Source organism: Pelobates fuscus, chromosome 2, assembly GCF_036172605.1.
Source record: "Pelobates fuscus isolate aPelFus1 chromosome 2, aPelFus1.pri, whole genome shotgun sequence".
In the NCBI taxonomy this organism is placed as follows: domain Eukaryota; kingdom Metazoa; phylum Chordata; class Amphibia; order Anura; family Pelobatidae; genus Pelobates; species Pelobates fuscus.
The window spans coordinates 233,917,057-233,941,533 of NC_086318.1; the positions used below are offsets into that span (position 1 = coordinate 233,917,057).

General features: G+C 40.2%; 1 protein-coding gene across 3 annotated transcripts in view; it reads right to left on the bottom strand.

Moving 5' to 3' along the window:
- BCLAF1 (BCL2 associated transcription factor 1) overlaps nt 1-24,477 on the bottom strand; it is a 48,780-nt gene that overhangs the window by 11,396 nt on the left and 12,907 nt on the right. For all 3 annotated transcript variants that reach the window (XM_063443268.1, XM_063443267.1, XM_063443266.1), the window contains exons 5-9: nt 20,109-20,747; nt 19,843-20,012; nt 13,182-13,287; nt 11,923-12,007; nt 9,133-9,308 (exon numbers count right to left, since the gene is read on the bottom strand). In XM_063443268.1, the coding sequence (XP_063299338.1) occupies nt 9,133-9,308; nt 11,923-12,007; nt 13,182-13,287; nt 19,843-20,012; nt 20,109-20,747 (1,176 nt within the window). The remainder of the gene's footprint in view (nt 1-9,132; nt 9,309-11,922; nt 12,008-13,181; nt 13,288-19,842; nt 20,013-20,108; nt 20,748-24,477) is intronic.

A 24,477-nucleotide genomic window follows, 5' to 3' on the forward strand; every position in this document is an offset into this window, starting at 1 on the left:
CCCTCATAGAGGTTACATGCCTGAATTGCTTATTATTTATAGATGCTCGGTGGTGCAGGGTAGGCTAGCTGGGGGGTAAATCTCACATGTTCTGACTTAAGGCTGCTGACAACAAGCCCAACACCACTAGCTTTGACTGCTTACTTAACAGATACCTGTAATACTCAAGCTGTTGTTAACCTAAAGCCTTCTAGCCTGTATATAGTTTACACATACGGCCACAACCAATGTTATGCAGTAGGGCCCGCTTATAACGTAAACACGCTTGACCGATACTTGTGTTACAATGACTCACAAGACCTGGCCTGTAAACCACTTACAATTCAAACGCGATAGCCTGTATAAATAACTACTATTATATGTACGAAAACCCTGTGTTATCCATTGCTTAGTTTCAACAATGTATACTGCCTGGCAATTTCTTGGTATTTCCTTCCTCTCCCTCACTGTAACTCTGCTATGGTGCCTTACTTTTATATAGTGCAGCACCGTCTTCAGCCTGAGTTTAACAATTGCCACATGTATGGGTATGTTCATGATATGACAGGATGTACTCATCCGTGCCTATGATTGCTCCGAGTGACAACCTAGCCCGTGAAAAAGCATAATGTACAATAAGCGTACCGCTGATATACGAGTAACCTACCCTTAACCTGTAACTAGTTTTCTTTAACATGTGAGCGGAACACGGCGCAGCTTGGTAATACTCACTGTTTAATGTTTACCATGTTCCATAATCGGATTCTCATAACAAAAATGTGCAAAGTTTCTTAATACCACACTGTTATACTTGTCTGCATATTAGCTTACGTTTGCTGTTGTGGCAGTGCAAGCATGTTTGTTATCTCAATGCACAAATAAAATAAAGATTGACAAAAAAAAAATAATACATACAAACAATTTATACTTTATGACAGTAGACTTTACACCAATAAAGATATAAACAAGTGAACTTACCAACTCACAAACCCTCATGAAAATCAAAATCACATGACCTAAGCAGGTGTCAAATATAAGCCAAAAATAAATAAATAAAATCGATAACCATGCGCAGCTGCACATATCCACAGGCTGGTTGTCATGGTACCAAATAAAAACAAAACCCATGTGGGGAATAACTTTGTAGTGAATTAAAATAATATTCATCTAACTTGCTTAAAGGAACACTATAGTCACCTAAATTACTTTAGCTAAATAAAGCAGTTTTAGTGTATAGATCATTCCCCTGCAATTTCACTGCTCAATTCACTGTCATTTAGGAGTTAAATCACTTTGTTTCTGTTTATGCAGCCCTGGCCACACCTCCCCTGGCTATGATTGACAGAGCCTGCATGAAGAAAAAAAATCTGGTTTCACTTTCAAACAGATGTAATTTACCTTAAATAATGGTATCTCAATCTCTAAATTGAACTTTAATCACATACATGAGGCTCTTGCAGGGTCTAGCAAGCTATTAACATAGCAGGGGATAAGAAAATCTTAAACAGAACTTGCAATAAAGAAAGCCTAAAAGGGGCTCTCTTTACAGGAAGTGTTTATGGAAGGCTGTGCAAGTCACATGCAGGGAGGTGTGACTAACAAAGGGATTTAACTAAATGGCAGAGGATTGAGCAGTGAGGCTGCAGGGGCATGTTCTATACACCAAAACTGCTTCATTAAGCTAAAGTTGTTCAGGAGACTAGAGTGTCCCTTTAAGAAAATAGTCATATGAAACATATGAACAAACAACTGTAGACAGCTGTAGTAAAGGCCTTTCAAAGAATCACAACAGAGGAAACACATTGTTTGGTGATGTCTAGGTGTTCGAGACTTCAAGCAATCAATGCTTGCAAAGGATTCTCAACAAAGTGAATATTAAAAATTTATATTTTAAGATGGCTGAGTCATAGGCTTTCACAGGGCTGAGACCACCTAGCACAGCCCACCCATCGCTTTATTAAGCCATTCAATTAGTGGGCACTCTTTTTACAGTTTTTACAGTCAAGCAATAAGACTTGCTTTTCCCACAGAAATCGCAAATCTGCAGTGATGTTACTACCGCATTCTGGGTGGGCAATATTCCCATTAACCCACCTTTGACCTCAGCAGTCGCTAAACTACTTTCAATTACTTCCTCCCTCAGGCTATCACAGTGGGCTAACTCTCCCACCCATGTAGCTGGCAATACCCTTGACCTAATTTTCTCTTATGCATGTACAGTATCTAATATCTGCAACCCTCCATTTCCTCTCTCTGATCACCACCTCTTATCGTTTGCTCTCAAGTAACCCCTCACCTAACAACCTCAGCCTAATCCCCCTCAACTCAGGAGGAACCTTCATTCTATTGACCTCCAGCTGAAATTGATTCACAACTGCTATCCATCCCTTCCCTCTCCTGTCCCTCACTGGCCATCTCCACATATACCACACTACCCTCACCTCTGCCTTGAACGCTGCAACACCGCTCCAAACATGCACCTCGAGGAGGACAAGCCCCCAATCGTGGCATAATAAATCAACACACTACCCGCAAAGATGCTACCATTGTGCTGAACGCTCCTGGAGGAAGTTGCACACCTGGGCAAACTATCTACATTATAGATTAATATTGTGTTCATACAGCGCAGCCCTTGCCCTCGCCAAACAGTCATACTTTTCCTCTCTCATTAGTTCATGCTCCCGCAATCACAGACGTCTCCTTGACACCTTCCACTCTCTTCTTCGCCCTGCTGTGGCCACCCCCCAAATTAACCTCCCAGACGATCGCTTTGCATGCTACTTTACCGACAAGATTGAACAGCTAAGAAAATAATTCTCCCCACCTTGCCGCTCACTTTCTCAACCACACGTAGATCAAGACTTTCCTACCCTTCAGACTTTTTCCCTGGCTACTGAACAAGAGGTGGCTGCGCTTTCCGCTCGCCAGCTCGATCCTGTCCCATCTCACCTTATCAGATCTCTCTCCCTCTGTCATGTGCCTTCCTTAACACACATCTTCAACTGCTCTCTCTCTTCTGGCGTGGTCTCTGCTGACCCTAAACATGCCACTGTAGTACCTATCCTAAAAAAACATCTCTTGACCTGTCCTCCCCCTCTAACTAACGTCCCATATCCCTGCTCCCTTTTTACTCAAAGCTTTTGGAAAGACTTGCCTTTATCCGTATGTCTCACTTCCTCAATTCCAACACTCTCCTTGACCCTCTTCAATCTGGCTTCCGCCCTCTCCACTCTACTGAGACGGCTCTTATCAAAGTTACTAACAACCTAATCACAGCTAAACTCAAAGGCCACTACTCCATACTAAATTTTTCTTGACCTCTCTGCTGCCTTTCACACAGTTGATCATGCTCTCCTTCAAACTCTTCACTCACTCGGTCTCTCTGACTGTCCTCTCGTGGTTTTCCTCTAATCTCTCCAAATGGTCGTTCAGATTCTCCTTTTCTAATGATACCTCCTCCCCACGTCCTGTCCTTGGTCCCCTTTTATTTTCTCTTTATACTGCCTCTTTTGGCAAACTTATTACCTCATTTGGATTCCACTACCACCTGTTCGCTGATGACACCCAGATATATCACTCCTCCCCGGACCTCTCCCCTGCCATCCTGCAACATGTCACTGCTTGCCATTCTTCCATCTCTGACTGGATGTCCTCCCGCTTTCTCAAACTTAACCTCTCTAAAACTGATCTCCTTGCCTTTCCTCCTCCTAATACTGATCCTACTCTTTCGCTCTCCTTTCAAGTTAGTGGTATCCACATAAGTCCATCCTTGCAAGCGCATGGTCTTGGCGTCATACTTGATTCTGGCCTCACCTTTTAATCTACAGGATTTGGCAACATACTGGATGTAAAGTTCAATCTTAAAAACATAGCCCGCATCCGCCCCTTTCTTACGCAAGATGCTACCAAGGAGCTTGTCCATGCTCTAGTAATTTCCGCATGGATTATTGTAACCCTCTCCTAATTGGTCTTCCCAAAAGCTGTATTGCCCCGCTACAGTCTGTAATGAATGCTGCCACCAGACTGGTTTTCCATTCTAGTTGGTCCTCTCACACCTCACCCCTCTGTCAGTCCTTACATTGGCTTTCTGTATCTTATAGGATTCAATTTAAAGTGCTAACCCATACCTATAAAAGCACTGAACAATTATAGCCCCTCATATCTCTTCACAGATCCATAGGTATGGCCCTTCTCTGTCTCTCTGCTCTGCCCATGACCTTCTCCTGTCCTCTGCTCGCAACTGTACGGCCATCTCACGCTTGCAGTACTTATCGCGGGCGGCTCCCTTCCCATGGAATAGCCTGCTTACCGCCATCAGACTCTCCCCTAGCCTTCAATCGTTTAAGAAGTGCATTAAAACCCATCTCTTTAGGTATGCTTATGGCCTCCCAGAGTAACCTCTACTTCACATACCTGTCTCTTGCTCTCTCCGAAAGGGCAGCACTTTATTCTCTCCTCCAACTCTGCTTCACTCCCACCTTATTTGATTGCTATTTCCTGTTCTAATGTGTTTTATACCCCACCTCCTATAGAACTAAGCTTGTGTGAGCAGGGTCCTCTTCAACCTATCGTTCCTGTAAGTTTTCTTGTAATTGTCCTATTTATAGTTAAATCCCCTCTCTCATAATATTGTAAAGCGCTTCGGAATCTGGTGCTACATAAATGGCAATAATAAGGTCAATAAAGACATGGTTGGATGAGTTTGGTGTGGAAGAACTTGACAGGCACGCACAGAGCTCTGACCTCATCCCCATGAACACCTTTGGGAAGAACTGGAACAGAGATTGTGAGCCAGGTCTTCTCGTGCAGCATCAGTGCATAACCTCACAACTGTTGTACTGTATGAATGGGTACGAATTCCCACAGAAACACTCCAAAATGTTGTGGAAAGCCACCCCAGAAGAGTGGAAGCGCACGCAAATATCAACATATGTATGGTAAGAAAAACAGGAATCAGGGAAGTTTCTGTACTGTTTACACCTAAAAAGGCTTGATTAGAAATTAAAAAAAGCTGCTCAGAGAAAAACTGCAAGGACAAATGCTTTATTCCAAAAGGGAAAAAAGTAAACAAATTAAAAAGCTGCAAATAAAGCTGCTCCAATGTTAAAGTGCTTGATATCACAGCTTTTCTTTCATCTTGCATCGTCTTTCTCAGCCTCAAGGCGTTTCATCAAATCCTGTGGCTCTCTCATGAGACCGATAAACTAGTAAAATACTACAGTATATACTCCTCCAAATTAACCAAACATTTAAAAACAAATCATAAATCCCACTCAATTTACTGATAAATTATATTGGTTTAAAACTTCCAACATGGGGCGGAGCTTGACTGCCATGCTGCCTAGATGTGTTCTGCAAGAGCTCCCAAGACTTGCTCTGATTAATGGGGACTAATCCCGGCCCACTCGCTCTAACTGACCGCAGTTCATAGCCTTTTTGATCACGGGACAACGCTGTACCCGGGGATACCTGCTGCAAGGTTCCCCCTTGCTGAATTGCCTGACTCGAGGCTTGCGGCCTACCAGAACTGGAACTGAGGGGAGGTGGCCGCTCCCCCAATTCCTAGGCCGGAGGAAAAGTCCCCACTCGATGCTGTCCCGCCCCTCCCCCCCCCTTTGGACCGGTGGGAGTTATCCCGGTCTCCGCTGACTCTCCCTGCACGCCCAGATTAGCTAAATCCTGCTATAATGACACAAGCACTGAACACAGCCACAACATGCAAGATGGCGGCCGGTCTAACCCAACGCGCGACCACGAGGTCGGCGCCAAACCCAGAGAGCACACTGGATACCCTAATGCAACGCATAGACACAGCCTTCGACCACATCTGGGCGCAACTTGAGGCTTACACTCTGGTGGAGCCGGTCCTGGACCGGAAGGGTGAGCGGAGCGGAGAGACGCGGGGAGTAAGCAGGCCCCCTCTGGGTGCAACTATCAAATCTCCACTAGTACCAGCATGTACTGGCCCACCCGGGCAGAGAGCGCACAGGGAGGTAAACTCCCAGCATTGTCCACAGAAGTGGGGACTCAGACGCCGCAGGTGGCGAAGAAACATCACGGGCTCCAGCTATACCCAACATGGGAAGGATCCGGACTCCAAGACGAGCCACCGAATCCGTGGAGCGGAGATGCGAGCTCTCAGAGCCAGGGGCTGGAGGGACACTGATCATCGCACCTGCTTTCCACCGCACCGCAATAGTTTCAACGGGCCCCCGAGCGCTGGCATCGGTTGACGCTAGACTCATGCTGCAGGACTGGTCCCCAGCCACCCTAGGCTGTTATCCATGTGGCCACCATCAACCACCTGCATTACTGTGCCACTAACCTGTGGGTATAAATGGTGCAAGACCTACTTTAAGCGGCAACCTCAGTTACACATGGATATGCGGGACTCAGTTACTTATATGCCCTCTGAGTTTATGGTTTTGTCTCCCTCAGTGAGGCATTTATTTCTACAGCGCGCACCATACATATTGGACAGTAACTAACATCAGCATGTTAGATTGTAAGATAAACCTGTCCCTTATAATATGTCTTATCTCCTCACCATCTGTTTCTTCTATTATGATAAACTGAAAGGTGCATTGTCCATTTATATGCAATATCGCGCTTATAATGTCTGCTATTGTAGTTCAGCATGTTTACCCTATTATATGTTTTCCGTGCAAAGCTCAGATTGAGGAAGCGCTACCTACTCTCACACAAAAGTTAAAACTAGCATGTTTAAATCAACCTTAAAGCTACTTCACAATACTTGCGTGTACCTAACCGAGCTGCTGAGTCTGAGGGACACTGTTGTCACCGAGGATGAGACCTAAGACCACATGGGCCTGTTCAATGTATTTTTTTTTTTTTTTGTCTAAGTAAATATTCTTAGCGCGAGCCTGGGCATCGCCTGAATTACCTACTTGCCCGCGCATGTATAGCTATTAGCAATACGGGGCAGGGGAGTCTCACTGGAATATGCACAGCGGATGCTAGCTACTAGAATTCAGCCTGTTTACATTCATTCTAATGTACCACAGTTTACCTTGCATTTAAATAATCAGCAATTAAATAATCGTTTAGCCCTAGCTTGAATTAACAATCAGTAAAATGTATCTATACCACTCATACTGTTATAAACACTGCCTCAGCACTGCTTTAATAGTCCTGCAGTATAGTCATAGGCAGTCCTTTACTCTTCCTAACATAAAATGAGGCTAACAAATACTCAGAGATGATATAAACTGCATTGTATTTTACCCGTCTTGTATGTAACCTTATCGTCTCCCCTCTCTCATTCTGTACCCTCATGATTTTCTGCCTCAATAAAAAAAGAGATTGACAAAAAAACTTCCAACATGGCTGTGCATTCCCTGTGTGCCTGTATAAGAACTATTAAAGAAAAAAAGAAAAAAAAAAAGTTTTTTTTTTTTTTACATTCAAATTTACACACGTGTCACAGATTTGACAACTGTTCATCCTGTATAAACCGAAATAAAACTGTCTATCTTGCCAGTTCTTGAATACGCAAATATTTTAAAATATAGACATTGGGGGACAGTGGGGCACAATATATAGGACATACTTTAGATAACTTCATGTGCTGGTTCTGGGATATTATAATGGTAGTAAAATGAAAAATGTCCCACAAAATGGTAATAAATGTCCAGACTACAGTTGGAAGACTTGTCAGTTTATCAGGAATGATCATGCAAAGATGAACAAGAAAGAAGCACAATAGATTGTTATTACGGGCACATTAAATAAATTGATTTATATGAATTTGATTATGTAAAGGAAATGGATTTAACTCCTCATGCATTTATCTGCATTCTTGTTTTTAGAGGATTTGTCTAAATACAATGTATTTTATTACTGCTATATATGCATGTTTTTTCAGTCTCTACAGGCAGACATAAAATATATGGATGGATGGAAATATGCAATTAAATAATGTATACTTTACATTTATTGATCCCCCTATTTTTTACAGGTTTTATTTTTTATGCTACTTTTTAGATTTTTTCTATTAATTCGTATTTAGAATGTTAATATTAATTTTAAATTATAATAAGGGGTTGTGCTACAGACACACATACACATATATATATATAAAAATAATTACAATCTCTGGCACTCTTCCCAAAATAGCAATCGCTAAAAAATTCTGACCAAGGTGCTTCTCGGTGCATATATAGAATCCCAAAGAATACACATACATATACACACATACATACATACACACAAAAAACCAATGTCCTTGCACTAAGGCTAAAATATTAAAGTGCCGGGTGCTTAACCTTTGGGCTTTTGTATTCAAGAAAAAAAAAAAAGAAATAGGCATAGGTGGGGACGTGGTCACACGTAAGCTTGCATGGTTTGCACATAGGAACGCCGGGAGCAACACCATTTACCTGGGGTAAGTCACTTTTTCTAATTATTGTTGCTATATATTCTGACAATGTTTTTTTTGTATTGTATAACTTGATCCTGAGGAAAGTCCCTGAGAGGACTGAAATGAACTCTATTTCTAATAGCTAGAACAATAATATAATTTATTGTAGATTTTACCCATTTTATCTGTTTCGTTTAAAGAAATCCCCTGCCAATGATTCTCAATTCTTGATTTAATGGAGAAACCCAGTAGTAATCCAAACAGAAATAACTACAACGTTCATTTTGAAGAAAAAAAAAAAAAAAAAAAAGGACACTTTCACAAAAAGTGAACAATACTATAAATGCAGAATTCCAGAAATGTAAAAACAATTCAAAATAAATACAAATGAAAACATTTGTAAGAAACGTTTTAAAACAAACAGGTCTACAGCAATCAATTTTGTTTATACTGCGGTGTTATGAGTTTAAAAAGTGCGGAATCAAGCATAATGAACCAAAGTTCTTACACAAACTGTTTCTAGATATGCACTGCACTGAGGTCCAACTTCCTGATGATGCCTGGACAATAGGACATAATAATTTGTCATTTTTTTCAGTTAGCTTGTTATTCCAAAGTTTTTGTCCTCATCCACCATTAGCCGTGTAAAAGACAAATACATTTTTTGCTGTAAGACAAACAATTGTGATTGTTTACATTAAATGTTTTCAACTGGAATTTCTCAGAAAGCAAAGCATGCACAGCTTATTTTGAGAAAAACACAGTTTGCTTACCTGTCCTCTTTCAAAATTTTGATTTCCTTTAGATCCTTTGGTGCTTTTTCCCGCTTGTGTGAAGTACTGGATTCTCTTGAGCACTTGGAATCTGCACGCTCTTTGCTGTGTGCTTTTTTGGGGCGGCCAACGTTACATTTTAGATCAGCTGAGCTGCTCCTTCTACATTTTTCCACCTGTTGATTAAGATAAATGCATCATTTCATTGTGCAGTTTTATCTAAAATATTGCGTAACATAAAAAAAAAAAAAAAAAAAAAAAAACAGCACATATAAATTTTATAAAGCCTTTATGAGATGAATTGTTTTCTTTTAAATTTCTATTGGAGATTATCTATGCTGACAACCTAGATAAAGGTCTCCGGCAGAGTGTAGAATCTAGGCGGGATATATTTGTGTATTAGTGAGGATAAGTGTCAGGATCTTAAACTGAGCCCTATATCTTACGGGAAGCCAATCGAGGGACTGACAAAGGGTTGAGGCGTGGGAGGTGCAGGCGGACAGGAAGATGAGCATCGCCGCCGCATTCATTATAGATCGTTACGGGGCTTGTTGGGAACATGTAAGACCACTAAGTAGCGGATTACAGTAGTCAGGGCGAGAGAGGACAGCAAGAGGCAAAAAAAATGAGGACTCATTCTACAGCATTGTCTCAACCATATTACAAAGATGCTATAGGCACCCAGACCACTTCATCTCAATGAAGTGGTGTGGGTGCAACACACCTGTCATTTCAGTCCAGCATCTTAAACATGGACAAGCACCTTTGCGTATTGGACGTTATATAGGGTCGGATGCACACAATATTTTTGAGATGGAAGTTGCAGGATTTGGCGATTAATTGGACATGAGGGGTGAAGGAGAGGTCAGAGAACACCTAGGCAGCGAGCCTTAGAGGTAGAGCAGATAGTAGCACCATTGACTTGGAGTGACACAGACAAGGGAGTAGCAACAATTGAGGGAGGGAAGACCTGTTTTGGACAGGTTCAGTTTAAGGAAATGAGCAGCCATCTAGTTGGATATAGCAGAGAGGCAGTTAGAGACACGCGTCAAGAGTGGTGGTGAAAAATCAGGGGAGGGCAGATAAATTTGCGGTTCATCCGCATATAAAGTATACTGGAAGCCAAATGAGCTGATGAGTTTACCAAGGGAGGCAGTGTAGATTGAGAACAATAGGGGACCAAGGATAGACCCTTGGGGAACACCAACAGAGAGGGATTGGCGAGAAGAGGCAGAGCCAGAGAAAGAAACACTGAATGAGCGCTGGGAGAGGTAGTAAGAGCACCAAGAGAGAGCGGTATCTCATAGACCGAGATTAGGGAGAATGAGAAGAAGCTGTTGATAATCAACAGTATCAAAAGCAGCAGAAAGGTTGGGGAGAATTAGGATAGAGTAGTGGCCGTGGGAATTAGCAGTGATAAGATCATTGTATACTTTGGTCACAGCTGTTTCAACAGAGTGATGAGCACGGAATCCAGATAGTAGCGGGTCAAGAAGAGAGTTGGATTGGAGGATATCTGTCAATCTCGTAGACACAACTCGCTCAAGGATCTTGGAGACAAACGGCAGTAGCGCATAGTGTGGAAGTTGGACGGGGAATTAGGGTCAAGGTTTGGCCTTTTCAGAATCGGGTTAAGGTTGCATGTTTGAAGGGTAGAGGAAATGTGCCAGAGGAGAGGGAGAGATTTAAAATTTTAGTGAGAGGCAGAGCAAAAGAAGGAGATAAAGTGCAGATGACATACGAGGAAATAGGATCGAGGTAACAGGTGGTGGGGTGGGAGGAACAGAGCAGAGCAGAAACCTCTTCTGCTGTAACGGGTGCAAATCAGCATAGGACAACTATTCATCATGCATTCCTCAGTGGTAGTCTAATTCTCACTCAAAATCAATCCAAGATGTCCATGTTTAAGCTGCACAGATGCAAAATCACATTCTGCATGTTTTACAAACATGCAGAAAGAGGCAAAAAAATTAGGACTCATTCTACAGCATTGTCTCTTAACCATATTACAAAGATGCTATAGGCACCCAGACCACTTAATCTCAATGAAGTGGTGTGGGTGCAACTCACCTGTCATTTCAGTCCTGCATCTTAAACATTTCCGTTTAGTAGATATGACAATGTGTGCATTGCAGGGCTAAAAACACAATTCTAGTGACGGCCACTAGGGACACTTCTGCTGTAAGAATGGAGTCAGACTCTGCTCACACACATCACTCTCATAGAAATAATTCGATTGGAGGAGCATACATGCTGTGAGAAGCATTGGATTAGAAGCTTGTCAAATGTCATGGGAGGAGGAGCAGACGGCCGCACTGAGTGAGTCTCAGCATTGTAATATTAAAAAAAAAAAAAAAAAAAAGCTTTTCCTTCCTAAACTTGATAAAGGGACACTAGAGGCATCCAAACCATTTCATCTCAACGGTCCTCCACATTTTAACCTTGCAGTGTAAATACATGGGATAGCATTGGTTTGGCTGAGATCATCAAGAGAGAGTAGCACCGCGTCGGAGAAAGGGTGAGAACAAAGACACTATCGTTAGGAATACACATTTACAATCATTCATTAACAGTGTTTTCTTACTATCATTAGCACCATTGTAATAGAGGACAGAAAACAAGTCTGTGTACAATTAAGCAATTGTGCAACAGAGATAAATGCAATGGGGAAAAAAAAAAAAAAGACAACGCACATATATGCAGTCCAAAGTGTGTGTTCTACAATACCTTTCACATTATTAGATATTTCACATTTTGTACTACTGTAACAGACTAAACACCATCGATTACCTTTGAAGGTTCTTCTTTCACATTTTTTTCCTCTCCCTGCAAACGAGCTTGTTTCCTTGGCACATGAGGAGATAGGTCTATCCTCCTGTATTAAGATGGAAGCAACCAAATACCAATAATAAAAAAATCAACATATTTAAACAGGAAACTGTACATTTAGCCTTCCTGCTAGTTTTTGTGCATATCTCAAATTCTGATTTAATCAACCTTGGAAGGATGAAAGTCTGAATTGACCTTTCCAGGAATAGAGATTAATATTTCAGGACTTTGCACTAAGCTATCTCACAGTCTAATGAAATTTTAGATTAGTAGTTTTTTTTTTTGGAAAGTGACAGACATTAAAGAATCACTATAGTGTCAGGAAAACAAATCGGTTTTCCTGACACAATAGTACCTTGAGGGTGCCCCCACCCTCAGGGTCCCCCTCCAGTGGTGCTGAAGGGATTAAAACCCCTTCAGTTACTCACCTTATTCCACCTCCGGGCTCCCTTAACACTCCTCCCCTGCTGACGTCAGCTCCCCCATCTGACGTCAGAGGAGCGGAATAAGCATTTTTCAATGCTTTCCTATGGACGCTCTGCGTGATGGAGGCATTAAATACCTCCAGCGTCGTAGATGCGCCTCTAGTGAAACTGCTATGTGTACAGCAGGCAGGGTTAACCCTAGAGGGACCTGGCACCCAGACCACTTCATTGAGCTGAAGTGGTCTGGGTGACTTTAGTGTCCCTTTAAAGTGTGTAATAAAATACTATCCCTTATAATTAACATATGCATAATACATCCAGGGCATATACTACATGAGCACTAGATGTCACACAAAAACACTTTGTAATGCTGAGCTTTAAAAAATAAAAAAATTAAGCAAATGAACATGAGGATGGCAGATAATTAAACATGTTTACATAGCTCACTTATTCATGCAAAGATTAGGCACTGAGTACACTGATGAGGGAAAGGGTACTAATGAGAGGAGGCAGTGAGATCATGAGTGAGCAAAAATATAAAGGATAAATTGAAGGCTTTTATGAATAAGTGGTTTTCCGAGTTTTGAGGGAAGTTATATGGGAAATTGCTGATTAGATGTGAAAAGAGAGGTTACATTCCAAGGACAGCAGAAGTCATAAACAGTGTCCATCTTTGTAAGGGCCTTGTTATTTTGTAAGATCCACATTTTAAGCAATGCCAGAACTGTAGTAACCAGTAACATTAAAAAAATAAATCTGGTTTAGTCTGCACCTGCCACTGAAGCAACAACATACCTGTGTATCTCAGGACTCTTTGGGCGGTTGCCTTGTGCCTCAGTGACTTTCTTATAGCCTGCAAATCGTTCACTGAGGGTCTTTCCGTCACCCTTGAAGTAATGCTCTGTTGGTTTTAGAGGAGAAACACTGCCTCATTAGTTTAACTCCCCTTAACATACAAAGCCACATTCCTGACAGTGGGACTTGCAGGATATGAACAAGTAAAACATATTCAATCCTAATAAGAGAGAAAAAAACAAAAGAACAACAACAAAAAAGTTACATTTAAACTCACCCCTGTATGCTTTCAGAATCTGAGGATATTATTGTTATGATCACTTAATGTGAAATTACAGAGTTAATACATGCTATGTGTTCAAACGATGGGGAAAAAATTTGAAAAACTCCTACAAGTCAACTCTTAGATGTCTATTAAACTACAGCTCAATCATCAAGCAGCATGGTAATTTTAGAAGGGAAAAGATGAAACTAAAATCAATGCAACCAGAAGTTTGTAAATTAAATCACAAATAGAGCTGAATTATCTGTCCACAAACCGTGTAAAAGAGTCAAGAAAAGCAGATCAACAGAAAATGACATATTATGCAAACAGACGCTATTGCTTACGTCCATTTCAACTGTTTCTGTTTAATCCACTTGAAAGCACCTGGATGTGTTGACTGAGAACCAAGTGGATGAACTGTGAATACATACTGTCCATCATACAACCAGATGTGAGATCATTTTAGCCATCAAAGTTGTTCAACTTTTGACCGCAGTGTGACTTTATAACAAGTTATTCTGGAAATCTCATTATGGTGCAAGGTTACAAACAAAACAAAAGTACAAACCTCACAACTGTACTGGAAAAAAAAAAAAAAACATTTACAGGAAACTACTATGGATGTAGGCTTTACAGAATCATTAAGAGTGAGCAATAATCACTCTATATACTAATGGTTATCATGCAAGGAGACAATCCCTTCAGGAGGGGCTGTAGCATTGGCATGGCTAAATATTACTATATACTCTGCAAACATGTATTATAATAACTTATATGAGGGTCTTGAATGAAGGGGAATTAAAACCACTTAGAAATGGACAATATTAGTTATAGAACACAATACCTGCTAAGAATATAACATTATTAACCAGTAAATGCAAATTTAAAAAGTGCATTTAGCCGTTCTTCAGTTATATATTGGGGTTGAGACGTTACCAAACTTGATGGAAGTATTTTTAAACTTCTTTGACAGATTAAAGGCTTTATACCTTGCCAAGAATCAAACTTGTAACTCTCTAACATTCTAAAGCTTGCTTTTGTAACCACTGAACTATATTTCCGACTATTACTAAACAAGTTATTAACACAGGATACATAAAACAATGCAATCAAAGGTTTCTGGTGACATGACCATTAAGTTCAACACGCAATGTAAAGTGATTTATTCAAGTCTCCAGAACATCATGCTTCTCATAGACTCTTCAGCATTACATATATATATATAAAATAAAGTCACTGACTGGTCAAACAGCCCACACAAGTGAGTATGGTAAAGCGCCAAAAATACACACACTTTCCCCTTAAAAAGGGGAGATAGTTCTTCCTATAGGAGGGAAAATGAATACACATTTAATAAATACACGTGGTGATGGTCATTGGAAACACTCACATTGAGCAGAGCCTCAAATCACACTACCATGTGTGCACTTTATTGACACTGCCCCTGTTCAAACTGATGATCTGGTACAGAACCCTTTGTGACCTGACCCTCGGTAAGAGTATTTGTGCCAATAAAGGGGGTCACAAGGCGTCCTTGCTGGGTCAGATAAGTTGAATAGGACCCACAGGACTAAATAGTTCAAAGTAATTACATTTATTGAAATAAAAACAATGAAATCAATAATAGGAAGTCCTTCACGCGTTTTGCCAGTCCTTTGCTTTTCAGTCTGTGTAATTCTTTCTGATCTGGTTTCATATTTATATCGGTGTCTTCATCCTGATTGGCCTTGTACTCCACAATTTACCAGAGCATGAATTGGAAGAGGGACAGTGTCACCAGAGCAGACATGTGAGCTTTTGAGCCTATACTTATTGACGCTCTGCTCAATGTGAGTGTTTGCAATAACCATCACCATGTGAATCATTTAATCATATTATTGAAACTCGATATGTTTTTCCTTCTGTAAGAATAACTTTTTCCCCTTTTTCAGGCACTTCACCATACTTACTTTTGTGGGCTGTTTGACCACTCAACCAGTTTATTTTATTGTGTTAAGGGAGGAGAAATGTACAGCAGTGGTAGCAGCTTGATTTATTTTGTCACTATATGTATTTAAGCAAAGAGAGCGTTACCTGCGCTCTGGCCTAAATCCCCATGTACATTTAAACAAAATGGAGGCTCTTAAGTTTTATTCTAATGCCCATTTGAATATATAAGCTCACCTGCCACATCAAGGCAAGCCTCAATAGGTGTACATGGGGATTTAGGCCAGAGCGCAGGTAACGCTCTCTTTGTTTTTACTATGTATTTTAAGCTGTTGGATACTAAGCTACTGCTGCTGTAAGCACGGTGCTTTAGCTTTGTGTTTGTATATGTATTTAACCCCTTAAGGACCAAACTTCTGGAATAAAAGGGAATCATGACGTGTCACACACGTCATGTGTCCTTAAGGGGTTAAGCGTCTGTTTTTTCACAAAATGTTCACTATTTGCATGCTTATACATTATGTATTTTGTTTTTTTAATTATGGTGAGAGCTAGCATTTGCGCCAGGGTTCCGTTACTGTCAATGTGTCCCAGTCTGCCCTGATACTGTCAAGATATACAGTGCTTGGCAGAAGTTGATATCCTTATTGTAGCCATTTACCTTTTGTTATATGACAGAAGGGAAGATGGTGAGAGCAAACTGTACTATTTCTTAAGCTCTTCTTCTGGCATTTCAACATCAATAGAGACTGAATTGATGGTAGCAGCTGCTACCGAAGAGTGTAACCCTCAACAACATCCAACAGGCCCTTATTTCTATGTCCCTGCAGTAGACAATTCCAACCACTTGCATGTACTTTAGTTTACTAAGCAACATCAACCGCCATTTAATAAGGGATTTGGAAACATGATTTGTCTACTAAAATATCACGTACACACACACACAGATCAGCCACAACATTAAATCAACCTGCCTAATATCATGTAGAACCCCTGTGGCGTCTGGCACAAAAACATTAGAAGATCATCATTTAAGTGCTGCAAGTTGCAAGGTGGGACCTCCATAGATCGGCTCTGTTGTACCAGCACATTGGAAGACACTCAATCCCTCTGTTCCTGTGTGTCTAACTTGTCTGGTTACAAATATGTGTCTGTTAGTCCACCCATTGTACAGTGCTGCGGAACTTGTTGGCGCAAATAAATATATATCTAGTTAAAAAACAAGCCCAACGTTTCAGTCCCCTCTCAGGACTTTGATCAGGATGATCCTGATAAAAGTCCAGAGAGGAGACTGACATGTTGTGCTTGATTTTTAACAATACTTCAATAAAGATTTTCGGAGGAGGGGGATATATATATATATGCATATATATATATATATTTCCTGTATATTTCCCCGAGTAGTCCCTGCACTCAGACTTCGTCCATACGATTGCCGGGTATATAAATTACGTTAGATTATGTTAAATTGTATGGCACGCATTTAGAAAAATAACACTAAATTGTCATAAAAATTACTACTTGTTTACATAAAACCTCATTCTGTATTGTGAAAAAAAACATTTCTACTCCTTGAGCTGAATGATTCATGACCAGGTGTCCTATGTCACATAGATTTTATATTATATGCCTATTTTATGCTAGACAGGAGCTCAGTGTAAATGATACAAAAGTAAATATTAACATGAAAGCAACTTATAGGTACACTCCAAGCACAGAAACAACAGCTTATTTTAATGTACATGGTGCAACGAATCTATGGGTGCCATTTTTTTCTCTTCATCTTTTCCATAAGACAATACAAAAACATGGAAACTATTGCAAGTTGAGGGGGCTTTATTGTTTCCCCTCTCAAACTATTAAAATAAAGCAACTGCACCCCTAACCTCCTTAAAATATAACCAATAAGCTGTAATAGTTATTGTGCTTGGATTATCCTCTGAAGAAAAACATTTTAAACACTTATTACTAACTAACTATCCATTAACAAATATTTATTAGTGCTTATACAGCATAACCTCTGACAATGTAATATGATGGAGAAAGTGATTTATAATGTATGAGATACACAATACCCTCTTTAAAAAAAAAAGTTAAATAAAATAATGGTCAACATACAGCTTGTGTCCACTTACCGCCCAGCATCCAGTACATGCTTTAAAACCAAGCATTACAACTTGCAAGAGCCACTATAAGGATAGGGCTGTAAGATTAATTCCATCATACCCAGGAATTTTTGGAGCTAGTAATTCATTTTAGGCCATTTGTGCCAGGAAGACTTGTTTTGCATGTTTTTGCATCAGCAACAGTATATTTTATTGTGTTACAGGGATTTGCCATTTCAAAATATTTTTTCCAGCACCTAGTCACAATGAAAAAGAAATCAACACTTGGGCAATTTCAGCTCATGATCAATAGAGAGCTGTGTACATGTGCTTGGAAAACGCCAACAAATAGAACAGCACTTAAAATAATGCACAATTAAATTTGTGTCAGTGTTTGTTTACTTATTAACTGCTTTCTCTAAAAATGCAGGGAATTTTGCAAGAACAAACATTTAAAACATTTTCAATTTCCCAAGGTGTGCTATATTATAGAAAAGCAATTCAAATTTAATGTATTACTGAACCCTTTAGGGTTGACCTTTTTTCTTTCACATAAAGCTTATTATTAAGCATTCAAGATAAATATAAATCCCTCCCACCCTTTTTGAAACGTAGAACAGAGCAACGTTGTATGGACTTTTAAATGGTGTGGTTTCTCACGGAAACTGTGAATCACATACTGTAACAAAAAAAAAAAAAACTTAAAAAGTGGGGGGGGGGAGCAACCTAAGATTGCTCATTTTTTGGTATACAGTATTACTCTGCACTTTTTGGGCAAAAACCATTTCACACACACAAAAAAAAAAAAATAGTACTTGATAAATTATACAAACTCATGACATAAGGAAGATGTGCCACGTTAACGGTAAAGCTATGCCAACGTTGACAAGTTATACCAAAACACAGATTGTAAACTATACCCTGGCTTAGATTCCTTAAAGGATGTATTACTATGGGGTGATACAAAGAGAGACTCCCCAGAAAATTAGATGTTATTTTACACCTACCACTGAGGAGATAAGTCAGAATGCATTGAGAACAAAGGTTTATAGATTAATCCTGTATATTTAGCATTTTCATTTGTTTAAAGTGCTTTGCCAGAAATATATTCGGATTTATCTTGTTTAAGAAGTATATTCCAGAATGCTCAAAACAATCCAGTATTTTTTACACACATTTAAATTACAAAAAACATAAGAATGCCATCAGTTTTTATGTTTCACTTAGAGAGAGATGGTGCCTTACAGAGATTGTAGGCTTGTGGACGATTTGTGTTTGCAGCCCTAAATGGTTCCACATACTGCTATTCGTCTTACCTAAAAGCCCTACACATATATCAATGAAGGGATGAGCCTAACAGAGCCAATGGTGACATTATCTATTCTCACTAAATTATACAGATTTTGCAATTATTATTTTGGCAACTGTTGGATCAAGCTGTATGAAACCATGGAACCATCAACGGAACTGAAAAATGTGGTCTAATGGAAATAAAAAAAACAAAAAACATTTCAGTCTTAATTTAAGGTTTTTGATTGTCTATCTGAAAGGAAATGTGTTCTATTCACTTGTCTGAGAAAGAGTATATAGGATCAATAAAATTCAACAGGTAATTAAAAAAAAAAAAAAAAAAAAAAAAAAACACGAAATGGTCACTTGGGTCATTAACTTGCTTGTTCATTTACCTATGTATACAGGAAGATGAAAATACAACCAAACATAATTACATGAAAATTTAAATTTTTCATATAAATCTGCATCATTTAAACATTCCTCTAGTGGCTACAACATAGTTACAAAAATCTTTCTCAATACATTAAATTTTTTAAGGTCTTCACATTCAGTGTCATTACGCAGAGCATGATGATGCCAAACCCTGCTAATGCTTCTCTATGACAAGCATTAGACTGACAGAGCTCAGCAGTTATTTGACACAACTTTGATTGGACCAGCGATCTGAGAGTTAAAAGAACACTAACATGAAAAATGATTGTCTAAGTATCTTAAAGATGTTCAATCTTACTGACTGCATATAGTGAATTAAACAGAAGACATAGCAAAGTATATGCAACTTGTCCTTTGTTTTTGCTACCTAAACTTGTAGCTAAAAGCACAGGTCAAATAAAAACTGATCTGATTAGATTAAGATTTTATACGGTTAATGAACTAGAGCGAACGAAGACAGTCACTGGGTGCACATGGTAATATTCCATCTAAAAGGATCAGAACTAAAAGCAGACATAGAATAAGGTGGTCCACTCCATTAAGACATTTTGCTGAAAATAGGTTCACTATTCAGAAAGCCTAAGCTGTAAAGAAAACAGATCAATAACTTGGAAAAATGCAGCAGTACAAATGTGCTTACCTTTCACATGCTGAACTAACGATACAATGTGGTAGGTAAATATTTCTGGGGATGCTTTGCTGGAGAAGGAAATCTTCATGTGGTCAAAGATGCAACGGAAGTCTTGTACTTTCTTCACTGAATGGACAAGCGTACTCGCTAGAAGCCGGTCATTAGTCAGTGACGGTGGCCTTTGAACAAGAGACAAATTTGTAAATTAACAAAGAAGGAAATGGAAGGGTGAAAAAAAAAAAAATAAATAATTCAACTTATTTAATGAAAATTACCTGCTATCATCAAGTGGTACATTGAACGTTCGGAGTTTGACCTCAGGATGATGTGATTCAGAGACTATTACTTTCATTCTAAGTGGGCTCTCTTCCCTGAACATCACCTTCTCTCTTCCATCAACACTCTGGTGTAAAGGAAGGCTGTAATCAAATATGTCTTTCATCTTCTCTAACTTTGCCTGATCATGTGACTGGCTGTCTTTCTTCCCCAATGACCTCTCTGTATTTTTCTCATCATCCTTGTGCTTATCTTTTGAAGCACCTTTATGTCCCTTTCCTTCCCTAGTTTTCTCTCCTTCTTTAGCACCTTTCACTAAAACCTTAGTCTTGTATTTTGTTCCTTCATCCTCAGAGTTCCAGTGAGACATAGTGGATATTCCTTTGCCCTGATCTGCAAGGACTGCCTTTCTAAACTGTCTATAATCCTCTGGCTCTTCTAGATCTTCAGTTTCAGAAATGGCTGTGAACTGAGGTTTTACACTATCTTTTCCCCCAAAATAATCTGAAACTTCATTATCACCCCAGTCTCTACTACATTCCCTTTTTCCTTTATCCGAACTTCTTTCCTTCTGACTTTCTTTTTCTCTTGCACTGATCTTTTCAATTGGGAACAACCTATGTTCTTCATCTGTATACCTGCAGACAAGAGATATAAGAGATATATACATATAGATATAGACAGATATTCACACATGCAGGATTGATAGGCTGTGATTACAAGGGGACTCTAATGACCATAATCACTACAGTTTGTAAAAGTGTTTTTCACTTTTTATCTTTATTTTTTTTTTCTTAAACAGCTTTTAATACACCAACACAAATTGAGGCTCTCCTCTCACCTACAGTTAGACTCATCTGTAGCCACACAAAATACAGAAGTTTCATATATGAATTAGCAGTACAAAACAGTCTGATCTTGGACACTGAAGATAGGTTGACAGTGCACATCTAAGCAGCAACAGGAATATGCAACTATGGACACCAGAAGAGATCACATACAGACTCCTAGCATATCAACATCAATAAGCTGTAGCAGTTATTTTATTTAGTGTCTCTAACTTTTTTATGTCACAAAATGTCACTCACATCAAGAGATTTAATAAGTTACTGGAACAGCGATTGATACGTTTACTTGGAATGTCGGAAGCCAGGCAATATATTAATAACCGACATACACGCAGAAATGTAGCAACAGTCTGGACACTTGCCATTCAAACATTAATACCTGCAGACACGGCATCTGGAGTGCTGCAGGTTACCTACCCCTGATCTAAAAAGACACACCAAAATAGGCAATAGAGAACACACACACTTGCCAGTTTAATTATTCTTGCTCTCCTTTCTCTTACTGCTCACCTGTTACCTGTGAGAACATGGGAGGCTTGTAACAGGTCCCTGATGTTCGTATGCTGTCTCTTTGTGATGCAGTACATATAACAGCTCAATTTGCACCCTGTTGGGTGTTGTGACTTTAAAGCAGCTGTGTTGCAATTCCACATTTTGCAAGCAAATGCAAGGGACTGCAGAAATCAGCCTCTGATATTGCCACCATCTACAGGACGTTTTCAGAATTACACTTGGTTCACAGACGAATATACCAAAATCGATGCTGGGTACCTGGCTAAACCCAGCAACGTCAGCTGGGGACAGGCTTGGAGACCAATCGCTGGAAAGAGCTCATTAGTCAGTAGGGGGCCATTAAAAATGGTCCCAGCTGACTTACAGGAGCCCCAGGTATCCATTGATACATGAGGTTAGTGGTGTGAGCAGGGATTTAACCCTGCTCACACTGCAATCACTACGTAGGCATTTTAATTAGGGATCGACCAATTATCGGTTTAACTGATATAATCGGCCATATTCGGTATTTACGGCAATATCGGTATCAGCCAATAGAGATACCGATATTGCCGATAATACATACCAGGACCGCCGGGCCCATAACAAGTCTGGCGGTCCTGGGGGGCCAGCAGCAAGCGGTTACTTGCCTCCCAGCAGCTCCCTTCAGCTCCCATGTCAAATCTCGCGAGTCCCGCGGCCGCAGAGCGTTCTCACGGGTTACCATGGCAACACTCCACGCGGCACTAAGGGCCGCGAGATTTACACAAGGAGCTGCTGGAGTAAGCGCTTTGCTGCTGGGCCCCCCACAGTACTCAACAAGCCACCGGACCACCAGGGAATACTATATCCCCCCTCCCTGCTAAGAAGCAGGGAAGGGGGACTAAAAAAAAAATACATTAAATATTTAAAAAAAAATTTACACAAATGACATCTCTACACACAACACACTACACACACTACACACACACCGCATTATAAACACACTACACACACACACCGCATTATAAACACACTACACACACACACCGCATTATAAACACACACACACTACACACACACACACCGCATTATAAACACACACACACACTACACACACACACACACCGCATTATAAACACACACACACACCGCATTATAAACACACACACACACTACACACACACACACCGCATTATAAACACACACACACACCGCATTATAAACACACACACACACCGCATTATAAACACACACACACACCGCATTATAAACACACACACACACCGCATTATAAACACACACACACACCGCATTATAAACACACACACACTACACACACACACCGCATTATAAACACACACACACACACACACTACACACACACACCGCATTATAAACACACACACACACACACACACACACACACACACCGCATTATAAACACACACACACACACACACACACACACACACACACCGCATTATAAACACACACACACACACACACACACACCGCATTATAAACACACACACACACACACACACCGCATTATAAACACACACACACACACTACACACACACACACACACCGCATTATAAACACACCGCATTATAAACACACACACACACACTACACACACACACACACACACCGCATTATAAACACACCGCATTATAAACACACACTACACACACACACACACCGCATTATAAACACACACACACACACAGCATTATAAACACACACTACACACACACACACACCGCATTATAAACACACACACACACACACCGCATTATAAACACACACTACACACACACACACACACCGCATTATAAACACACACTACACACACACACACACACCGCATTATAAACACACACTACACACACACACACACACACCGCATTATAAACACACACTACACACACACACACACACACCGCATTATAAACACACACTACACACACACACACACACACCGCATTATAAACACACACTACACACACACACACACACCGCATTATAAACACACACTACACACACACACACACAGCATTATAAACACACACTACACACACACACACACACCGCATTATAAACACACACTACACACACACACACACACACACACCGCATTATAAACACACACTACACACACACACACACCGCATTATAAACACACACTACACACCGCATTATAAACACACACTACACACACACACACACCGCATTATAAACACACACTACACACACACACACACACCGCATTATAAACACACACACACACCGCATTATAAACACACACTACACACACACACACACACCGCATTATAAACACACACTACACACACACACCGCATTATAAACACACACTACACACACACACACACACCGCATTATAAACACACTACACACACACACACACCGCATTATAAACACACACACACACAGACACACCGCATTATAAACACACACTACACACACACACACACACACACACCGCATTATAAACACACACTACACACACACACACTGCATTATAAACACACACTACACACACACACACTGCATTATAAACACACACTACACACACACACCGCATTATAAACACACACTACACACACACTACACACACACCGCATTATAAATACACACTACACACCGCATTATAAATACACACTACACACACACACCGCATTATAAACACACACTACACACACCGCATTTTAAACACACACTACACACACACACCGCATTTTAAACACACACTACACACACACACACCGCATTATAAACACACACTACACACACACACCGCATTATAAACACACACTACACACACACACACACCGCATTTTAAACACACACACACCGCATTATAAACACACACTACACACACACACACACTACACACACACACACCGCATTATAAACACACACTACACACACACACACACACCGCATTATAATCACACACTACACACACACCGCATTATAAACACACACTACACACACACACACACACCGCATTATAAACACACA